The sequence below is a fragment of the Alosa sapidissima genome, chromosome 13 (assembly GCF_018492685.1).
Source record: "Alosa sapidissima isolate fAloSap1 chromosome 13, fAloSap1.pri, whole genome shotgun sequence".
Classification (NCBI taxonomy): domain Eukaryota; kingdom Metazoa; phylum Chordata; class Actinopteri; order Clupeiformes; family Clupeidae; genus Alosa; species Alosa sapidissima.
Genome location: NC_055969.1, coordinates 22,814,450 through 22,824,449, shown reverse-complemented (window position 1 = coordinate 22,824,449; position 10,000 = coordinate 22,814,450). Strand labels below are relative to the sequence as shown.

Below are 10,000 nucleotides of genomic sequence, written 5' to 3'. Positions count from 1 at the left end.
ACAAACACACACACGCACACACACACACACATTCACACACACACTAACTGCAATTTGGGCCAAGGATTTGTTCAGGCTTGTACCATGAGCTCTGGTAGGCTTTGGAGGATTTCAGACACTGTCTGCTCGCTCAGAGATGCTTCACACACACACACACACACACACGCACGCACGCACGCACGCACACACGCGCACACACACACACACACACACAAACACACACACACACACACACACACACACACACACACACACACACACATGTCTTACCTGCAGGGTTTGTCCAGACTTGACCACATTGAGCTCTGATAGGCTCTGGAGGATGTCAGTCACCGCCTGTTCGCTCAGAGACGTTTCCGGAGGTCGACGCTCAGTCCTGCCTCCATCCTCTTCCGACTCCGCCCCCGTTAGCTGCCGACCTGCACAGAGGACGTTGCAAGGCATGATGGGATAATAGGACACAACAGTGATTGAGGTGAAGCTCTTTATACCAGGTGAAGTACTTCCTCTCTCTCCACCTCACACTGTCTCACTCACTCTCTCTCTCCACCTCACACTGTCTCACTCACTCTCTCTCTCCACCTCACACTGTCTCACTCACTCTCTCTCTCTACCTCTCTTTCACTCTCTCCACCTCCCTCTCTCTCCACCCCTCCGTCTCTCTCTCCAATTCTCTTTGTCTCTACCTCTCTCTCTCACTCTCTCTACCTCTCTCTCTCTCATCCCTTTATTATGACAGATAATAAAGAAAACTTGAGGGTCAAAGTCTCTCTCTCTCTTACTCTGGCTCAAATTCAAATTAAAAAGTGCTTTATTGGCATGACAAATAGACATCTGTATTGCCAAAACAATTATTACATAAGGATATCACAACATATCCAGATCTCTGTCTGTCTGTCTGTCTGTCTGTCTCTCTCTCTCAAATTCAAATTAGCTTTATTGACATGACAAGAGTGCTTGTATTGTCAAAGCATGTATACAGATTCAATACATAAATATATAAGTTCTCTCTCTCTTCCTCTGGATGGTGGTGTTGTTCTCTTTCTTACTCTGGCTGGTGGTGTTCTCTCTTTTTCTCTCTCTCTCTCTCTCTCTTTGTGCGCATGTCGGAGTGAGTGGGCGGAGCCGAGCGTTTGAGTGAGTGTGACTGTTGGCCGCTGTGCCAGGAACAGCGTTTTTCTATCTTTTTGCTATCTTTTCTATCTCCTTATTATTATTATTATTATTATTTTTTTTTCTTCTTTATAGTGTTAAGGGTTGGTTCTGTTTGGGTTAGTATAAGTATCACTGGCGTGGGGTTTTGTTGTTACTTGTTTTACCTGGACGTCTGCTTCCAGTGTTTGGTTGCAGCCGCCCCAGGTATGGAGAGTTTTGAAAAACTTACGCGGCGTCATGCTGTTAAAATAGCATCGAATGCCAGTGTAGAGGTTTGTAGTTTAGCAGCAGGAGAAGTTGTAGGGCATGACAATATTCTGTCAGCGGCCCGCATGAACAATGCGATTGTGCTGTTTTTGGGCACGGTTGAGTTGGCTAATGAGCTGGTTGAAAGGGGTTTAGTGGTTGACGGCATTTTTACTGTCGTCCTTCCTCTCTCCACTCCATCAAAGAAAGTGACTTTGTCAAATGTTCCCCCATTTATTAAAGATGAGGTTTTGGCTGAAATTTTATCACGGTATGGTAAATTGGTTTCCGCAATTAAAAAGATTCCAATTGGAAGCAAATCCCCACTTCTGAAACACGTAGTGTCGTTCAGGCGATCCGTATTTATGATTTTAAAAGATAACAAAGATGATTTGGACCTAACTCTAAACGTGAAGGTGGATAACTTCAGTTATGTTATCTATGCTTCAACAAGTGTCATGAAGTGCTTTGGTTGTGGGCAATCAGGGCACCTTGTTCGTGCGTGTCCTAAGGCAAAGGGGAATTCGAGTGATGTGCAAATAAATCACGAAAACACCAGTAGGCCTATGCCTAATGAAATTGTGGTAGATGAGCAGTCTACCGAAATGGGTGCGTCTACTGCTGCGATTGCAGCACCCGCTGTATCCAGTGGGCCTTCGTCTGCCTCAGCCGAGTCAGTAGGGGCAGATCATGCTTCCCTTTTGCGGGAAGAGGTTAACGGGGTAACCCCGATTGATAAGCCAGTAGGCCGAGAACAAAGTTCTCCCACAGATGACGCAGTGAACGCAGAATCTGAGAGTCAGTCCACACAGAACTCGCAGAGCAGTGCTTCTGCTGTCAATTATGACCAAGTTCTTGCGTCTCTAGATGAATCCCTCATTGAGACGGAGGAAAATGTTTTTAAAATGCCCCCCAAAAGAAAGAGATCTAAAAGGACTAAAAAGAGCGATAATTTAACAGATCTTAGCGGCACAGATAACGAATACGAAAGTGATTTCTCTGACTGTAGCGTTACCTGTAGCTTACGTCATAGTGGGTTTGCTAGTTGCGATTATAGTGTGGAAGACATAAAATCCTTCTTGACAAAAACAAAACATATGAGAAATGTTCGGATTGACGACTACTTCCCTGATGTGGAGCAGTTCACCACGAAAACGAAATCTTTTTTGGGTGAGGGCTGCTTTACAAATCCAGAGTGCTTCCGTCTCAAAAAGATAATGACCAAGATTAACGTTTTGTTAAATAGCGATGTCTGATGTTAGTCTATTTTTCACATGTATTATGATGATGGCGTGTACACAACTCTTATATTTTTTTCTTATTATCATGGGTGAAATCAGAATTGCTTCTTTAAATTTAAATGGGGCCAGGGAAAGAAGCAAGAGAGCCTTGTTGTTTGAAACGATTAAGAAGAATAGATTTGATGTGCTTCTTGCTCAAGAAACTCATTCTGACGCCTCAATTGCTGCTGACTGGGCAAGTGAGTTTGATGGCCTGTCTATTTTAAGTCACAACACTTCCAATAGTGGTGGGGTTGCCATTCTGTTTTCTCGGACCTTTACTCCCATTTCCTACCAGACTGAGGAATTAGTCAAGGGTAGACTCCTAAAAGTCAGAGCCCAATTTGAAAACATTTTCTTTGTTTTTTTGTGTGTTTATGCACCCACTACACCAATTGATAGAATGCTTTTCTTGAATATGCTAAATGATGCTCTACGCAATTGTGAATCTGAGGATTTTTTACTCCTGGGAGGTGATTTTAATTGTACTGAAAATGCAATGGATAGGAATCATGTAGAGCCACACATGCCCTCACGCAGAAGACTCATAGAACTGATGAATGCAAATGAGCTTGTTGATGTCTGGAGGAACTTTCACAGTACTCAGAAGCAATACACATGGGTTCACTCCTACAATAACCTTTTGTCATTGGCTAGACTGGACAGGTTTTATGGTTTTAAGCATCAACTGAGTTTGTTTAGGAAATGTGTGATCATCCCAGTTGGTTTTTCAGACCACAGTTTGGTTTTTTGTTCTCTTTCTTTGAGTTCTGTAAAGTCTAAAAGTGCTTATTGGCATTTTAATAATAACTTGTCATCGGATGGCCATTTTAGAGAGGTATTTAGACTGTTTTGGCAGGATTTTAAGAACACAAAGCCATCTTTTAGCTCGTTGCAACAGTGGTGGGACTTTGGTAAATCACAAATAAGACAACTGTGTCAGGATTATACTTTCAGTGTCACAAGGGACATAACTCGTTCAATGATGAAACTTGAAAAGGAAATAATTGAACTCCAGCATTTAGCTGAACAAACTGGCAACCAGACTTACACAGCAAACGTTAAAGCGAAGCAGAAATCATTGGCTGACCTGCTAGGCATAAAGGCACAGGGAGCTCTGGTCAGGTCCCGCTTTCAGAGTGTGGAATTGATGGACGCTCCTTCTAAATTCTTTTTTAATTTGGAAAAAAAGAATGGACAGAGGAGGTTCATTCACTCACTGCTTTCTGAGGATGGAGTTCTGTTGTCCAATCTGGCTGAAATACGTCAGAGAGCAGTCAGTTTTTACGAAGACCTATATAAGAGTGAGAGCTCGGATATTCAGGTGGATGACCAGTCCTTCTTTGAGAACCTACCCCAGGTGGCCGAAGAGGCGAATGCAGTCCTTGGAAGGGTTTTGACCCTAGAGGAGCTGCAGAGAGCCCTCCAGAGTATGGAGTGTGGAAAGGCACCAGGGTTGGATGGTCTACCGGTGGACTTTTATAAGTCCTTTTGGTCAGAAGTGGGTGAGGATGTGCTGACTGTTCTCAGCGACAGTCTTGCCAGGAGGCGGTTGCCACTGAGCTGCCGGAGGGCAATACTCACTTTGCTCCCCAAAAAAGGGGATTTGAATGACATAAGATCATGGAGACCTGTGTCAATCCTCTGTACTGAATATAAATTGCTCTCTAAAGCGTTGGCTAATAGATTGAGTGAAGTTGTGGAGCAGGTTGTTCATCCTGACCAGACCTACTGTGTGCCAGGTAGGCTGATTCAAAATAACATTTCATTGATCAGGGATATATTTGATGTAGGTAAGCTGTTTAACCTGAAATTCGGCTTAGTATCCATTGACCAAGAAAAAGCTTTTGATCGTGTAGAGCACAATTACTTGTGGAGTGCTCTGGCAGCCTTTGGTTTTTGCCCAGAGTTTATTGATATGATTAGAGTTCTGTATTGTGACATTGAGAGTATTTTAAAGGTTAATGGTGACTTGTGTGCTCCTTTTAAAGTCCACAGGGGGGTCAGACAAGGTTGTGCCTTATCTGGTATGTTGTACACCCTGGCAATTGAACCCCTATTGATGAAGTTGAGGAAAGAGCTGGTGGGGGTGAGAATTCCAGCGTGTGAAAGTGTTTTTAAACTGTCAGCTTATGCAGACGATGTTGCAGTACTTGTGAATGGTCAAAGAGACATAAACACTATGTTAGAGATTTTTGATGATTTTAATGTTGTTTCCTCAGCAAGAGTAAACTGGTCCAAAAGTTTAGCTATGCTGGTCGGGACATGGTTAAATGAGCCAAGTCTTCCAGCTGGCTTACATTGGGCCAGGAGTGGTTTTAAATATCTTGGTGTTTTTTTAGGGGATGAAATGTTTATTCAAAAGAACTTTGATGGGGCTGTTGAAAAGGTAAAGGGCCGCCTTGATAAATGGAAATTCCTTTTAAATAAGATATCCTACAAGGGGCGTGTCCTTATTATCAATAATTTGGTGGCATCCGCCCTTTGGCATCAGTTATCTTGTGTGGACCCTCCAGCACAGTTGCTGTCAAGAATCCAGTCAATCCTAGTGGATTTCTTCTGGGATAAACTTCACTGGGTTCCACAGAGCATCTTATACCTACCTAAAGAGGAAGGTGGACATGGACTTGTGCACCTACAAAGTAGGACAGCTGCCTTTCGGTTGCAGTTCGTCCAGCGTCTTCTCATGGGGCCTCTGGATTCCAGCTGGAAATATGTGGCGTGTGCCATTTTACGGACTTTTGATGGACTGGGGCTGGACAGAACTTTGTTTTGGATGGATCCAAAAAGATTGAATATCAACAAACTTCCTGTGTTTTATCGTAATTTGTTTAAAGTTTGGTCCCTTTTAACAGTGCAACGCACAGGAAGCACAGAGTCTTTGTATTGGCTTTTAAAGGAGCCCCTAATCTATGGTTCTGTTTTAGATATGTCTCTTGAAAAGTCTCTTCCCACAATCACACATAGCCTTCTTAGGTCTGGAGTCATTACTATGGAGGGTTTACTTAAGTTAGCAGGACCAGATCTTGTTAACGCTGAACAAGTTGCCAGTCAACTGGGGATGAGATCTATTCGAATAGTAGCTCAGCTACTTGAGAAATGGCGGGCCTCCCTAACAAGAGAACAATTGCAGTTGTTGGCAGACAACTTCAGAGGGCTGTGCAGTTCAGACTGTAATGATCCTTTTCCCAATATTTCATTGTCACCAAATTTGACAGGTTGTACTGGTTCTTACTTGAATTTTGATCAATTGTCTCTTTTGGGTCAGAAGCCAGCTACTGGCAAGTGTTTATATAAACTGTGTGTGAAGTCTTTTAACAAAAAGTCTTTGGACAAGAGGGTGGAAACACCTTGGTGTGCTGTTTTACAAATGGGGGATGATGTCCGACCCCAGTGGAGAGCACTATACAAGTCACCCTTAGCCAAAAAATGTGGAGATTTACAATGGAGGATTCTGCATGGAGCAATTGCAGTCAATGCCTTTGTTTCAGTGTTGAATCCTGTTGTGGGTCAAGAGTGCCCATTTTGTTTTGTGAGAGAGACTGTGTTTCATGCTTTCATGCAGTGTGTAAGGCTAACACCTTTATTCATGGTTCTACAGTCACTCTTTAATCATTTTAATGAAACATTTTCAATGGAGACTTTTATTTTGGGTTTTAAATATGTGCGGAAACATCGTTTCAAATGTCAGCTGATAAACTTTCTCTTAGGTCAAGCAAAAATGGCAATCTATGTTAGTCGTAGAAACAAAATTGAGCAAACATCTAGTGATGACCTAGTAATGGTCTTCTCAATACTTGTGAGGTCTCGCATGTTAATTGATTTTCATTTCTACAAAGCCATGATGAATCTTGAATCTTTTGAAGAAATTTGGTGTTATGATAGTGTGTTGTGTATGGTTGCTGATGGCGAATTGCAGTTTGCACATTTCTTGGAGAAAACTTGACTTGCTCCTTGATTTTATTTATTTATTTATTTTATCTTTAATGTGACTGTACATTGTGACAAAGTGATCATGTAAATACTTTGTGGCAAGAATGTAATAAAGGGTTTTTGAAATTCAATTCAATTCTCTCTCTTCCTCTGGATGGTGGTTTTGTTCTCTTTCTTACTCTGGCTGGTGGTGTTCTCTCTTTCTCTCTCTCTCTCTCTCTCTCTCTTAATGGTGGTGTTCTCTCTCTCTCTCTCTCTATCTCTCTCTCTCTTCCTCTGGATGGTGGTGTTGTTCTTTTTCTTATTTTGGCTGGTGGTGTTCTCTCTCTCTCTCTTACTCTGGATGGTGGTGGTGTTCTCTCTCTCTCTCTCTTACTCTGGATGGTGGTGTTGTTCTCTCTCTTACTCTGGATGGTGGTGTTGTTCTGTCTCTTACTCTGGATGGTGGTGTTCTCTCTTTCTCTCTCTCTCTTTCTCTCTCTCTCTCTCTTACTCTGGATGGTGGTGTTGTTCTGTCTCTTACTCTGGCTGGTGGTGTTCTCTCTTTCTCTCTCTCTCTCTCTCTCTTAATGGTGGTGTTCTCTCTCTCTCTCTCTCTTACTCTGGCTGGTGGTGTTGTTCTCTCTCTTACTCTGGCTGGTGGTGTTGTTCTGTCTCTTACTCTGGATGGTGGTGTTGTTCTGTCTCTTACTCTGGATGGTGGTGTTGTTCTGTCTCTTACTCTGGATGGTGGTGTTGTTCTCTCTCTTACTCTGGATGGTGGTGTTGTTCTGTCTCTTACTCTGGCTGGTGGTGTTGTTCTGTCTCTTACTCTGGATGGTGGTGTTGTTCTGTCTCTTACTCTGGATGGTGGTGTTGTTCTGTCTCTTACTCTGGATGGTGGTGTTGTTCTGTCTCTTACTCTGGATGGTGGTGTTCTCTCTTTCTCTCTCTCTCTTTCTCTCTCTTACTCTGGATGGTGGTGTTGTTCTCTCTCTTACTCTGGATGGTGGTGTTCTCTCTTTCTCTCTCTCTCTTTCTCTCTCTTACTCTGGATGGTGGTGTTGTTCTCTCTCTTACTCTGGATGGTGGTGTTGTTCTCTCTCTTACTCTGGATGGTGGTGTTCTCTCTTTCTCTCTCTCTCTTTCTCTCTCTTACTCTGGATGGTGGTGTTGTTCTCTCTCTTACTCTGGATGGTGGTGTTGTTCTCTCTCTTACTCTGGATGGTGGTGTTCTCTCTTTCTCTCTCTCTCTTTCTCTCTCTTACTCTGGATGGTGGTGTTGTTCTGTCTCTTACTCTGGATGGTGGTGTTGTTCTGTCTCTTACTCTGGATGGTGGTGTTGTTCTGTCTCTTACTCTGGATGGTGGTGTTGTTGTTGTCCTCGGTGGACTTGTCACTCTCTCCGTCCGCTGGGCCGTCTGGGTGTCCATCTGGGTCTCCGTCTGCGTTCTGCTCGGCGTGCTGCAGGCTGAGCTTATGACACACCTCAAACGCCTGGCCCACCGTACGCACGATACGCATGGCCTGCGTCTAACACACACACACACACACACACACACACACACACACACACACACACACACACACACACACACACACATGGATAGAGAGAGAGACAAATTTTAATTTGAATCCAACTTTATTGAACTTATTGAGAAGTTCAATGCACTGCAAACATTGTGCATTCCCTCTTAGCAACAAAGGAAAGAAGGAAAGAGAAGAGGATGAAACAGGGAGAAGGCAAGAAATCAAAAAGGACAGACACGGAACACGGACTGGGACGAAGGTTAAAGGTTAAAGGTTAGATACGGACTGGCAAAGCAAGTAGGCATGGAGGGTCACAGGTGGACGTACAGAGAGAGACAGAAAGAAAGAAAGAAAGAAAGAAAGAAAGAAAGAAAGAAGGAAAGAAGGAGAGAGAGAATGAAGGGGGAGAGGTAAAGAGAAGGGGAGGAGGGCAAGGAGGAAGAGAAGGACAGGAGAGAGGGGAAATCGATAGAGAATGAAGAGAAAACAATCGATGGAGGAGACAGGAACCTATCAAATGAGAAACAATCAATCAGATGGGAGGAAGAGAGGGGAGGGAGGGAGGGAGAGAGAGAGAGAGAAGGGGAGGGAGAGAGAGAGGGGAGGGAGGGAGAGAGAGAAGGGAGGGAGAGGGGATGAGGGAGAGAGAGAGAGAAGGGGAGGAAGAGAGAGGGATAGAAGGGGGGTGAAGGAGGGAGAAAAGGGGAGTGGGAGGGAGAGAGATAGAAAGAAAGGGAGAAGGGAGGGAGGGATAGAGAGGAGGGGTGGGTAGGAGAGAAGGAGGGAGAGGGAGAGAGAGAAGAAGGGTTAGAGAAGGGAAAGGAGGGATAGAAGGATGATCAAATAAAAGATGAGGAGGCTTCCAGTTACATCCTCTTACTCTGATGAAGTGAAGCAGTATAATTAGAAAGGGAGGATGAGACAGAGAGAGAGAGAGAAGGTGAGAAAAATATGGGGAAAGGGGGAAGAGAGAAAGAGAGACGCCACGGGGGCGAGATGCTGAGAGAGAGAGAGAGACATTTCTCACCTTCTTCTTGGACTTGAAGACGTTGCATCTGAAGGAGTTGTTGGAGCCGTCTCGAGCGATGTAGCTGAAGATCTTCAGATCCTGAGAATCATGGGATACATAGAATATCCTACAGGTGGGAGAGAGAGAGAGAGAGAGAGAGAGAGAGAGAGAGAGAGAGAGAGAGAGAGAGAGAGAGAGAGAGAGAGAGAGAGAGAGAGAGAGAGAGAGAGAGAGAGAGAAAAGGAAACAGGAGAGTAGAACGGGAGAGAGGGAGAGTGAGAAATTTGATTTCATATCAACGATTTGCTGATGTAAATTACAATTTGTCAGTTCATATAATAAATCAAACTGCTAAACCGAAGAATGAAAAGTGGTCCAAACTGGTTTTTATCTTGCAGCCTCATCACTATGAGGGAGTTTTCCGGAAGAAGTCTGAAGCTTGTACCGTACACTCACTATGCAAACACAGCTATGGTGTTTAAATGGAGTTTGCATGTTTACAGAAGAGCCTGAGATTTCATCCGTAACATGAGAGATGTGTTCCTCTCATTCTCTCTCTCTGTGTGAGTGTGTGTGTGTGTGTGTGAAACATTACATCCCCCACATGAGATCCTCCAACACATATCTATTATTTAGTAAACCACACACACACACACACACACACATAACACACACAGTTATGCAAATATGCTCATGACACACTTGATGATTTGACATTAAATATTGACACTGTGGAGAGAATTTCTGCAGAGCTCTTGTTGCATTCAAAACTCAACCTGCCTGAATTTGCGTGTGTGTGTGTGTTTTTTTGCAGTAGATTGAACTTCTGAATAAGTTCAATAAAATTCAAAATGTTCTCTCTCTTTTT

General features: G+C 43.6%; 2 protein-coding genes across 5 annotated transcripts in view; one reads left to right on the top strand and one right to left on the bottom strand.

Moving 5' to 3' along the window:
- The window catches only part of si:dkey-34e4.1 (carboxyl-terminal PDZ ligand of neuronal nitric oxide synthase protein), an 84,079-nt gene that overhangs the window by 27,859 nt on the left and 46,220 nt on the right, over positions 1–10,000 (bottom strand). For 2 of the 3 annotated variants that reach the window (XM_042058882.1, XM_042058884.1), the window contains 3 exons: positions 9,151–9,259; positions 7,952–8,126; positions 271–419 (listed from right to left, as the gene is read on the bottom strand). In XM_042058882.1, the coding sequence (XP_041914816.1) occupies positions 271–419; positions 7,952–8,126; positions 9,151–9,259 (433 nt within the window). Of the gene's footprint in view, positions 1–270; positions 420–7,275; positions 7,295–7,951; positions 8,127–9,150; positions 9,260–10,000 lie in introns of all 3 variants that reach the window. The other variant, XM_042058883.1, reaches the window with a different exon arrangement.
- LOC121679848 lies at positions 1,294–8,426 on the top strand. Of its 2 annotated transcripts, none has more exons than XM_042058896.1 (2): positions 1,294–2,571; positions 8,292–8,426. In XM_042058896.1, the coding sequence occupies exons 1-2, from the start codon at positions 1,362–1,364 to the stop codon at positions 8,399–8,401; spliced, it is 1,320 nt and encodes a 439-aa protein (XP_041914830.1). In that variant the 5' UTR covers positions 1,294–1,361; the 3' UTR covers positions 8,402–8,426. The 2 variants fall into 2 exon arrangements, with proteins under 2 accessions (XP_041914830.1, XP_041914831.1); XM_042058897.1 differs by lacking the exon at positions 8,292–8,426 and adding an exon at positions 2,742–3,062.

Excerpts from the sequence above, each read along its gene's own strand:
- LOC121679848 (XM_042058896.1), top strand. The coding sequence starts at position 1,362 with ATGGAGAGTTTTGAAAAACTTACGCGGCGTCATGCTGTTAAAATAGCA. Across the intron at positions 2,572-8,291 it reads GAAAACGAAATCTTTTTTGG|CAACAAAGGAAAGAAGGAAA; the intron begins GTGAGGGCTGCT and ends ATTCCCTCTTAG.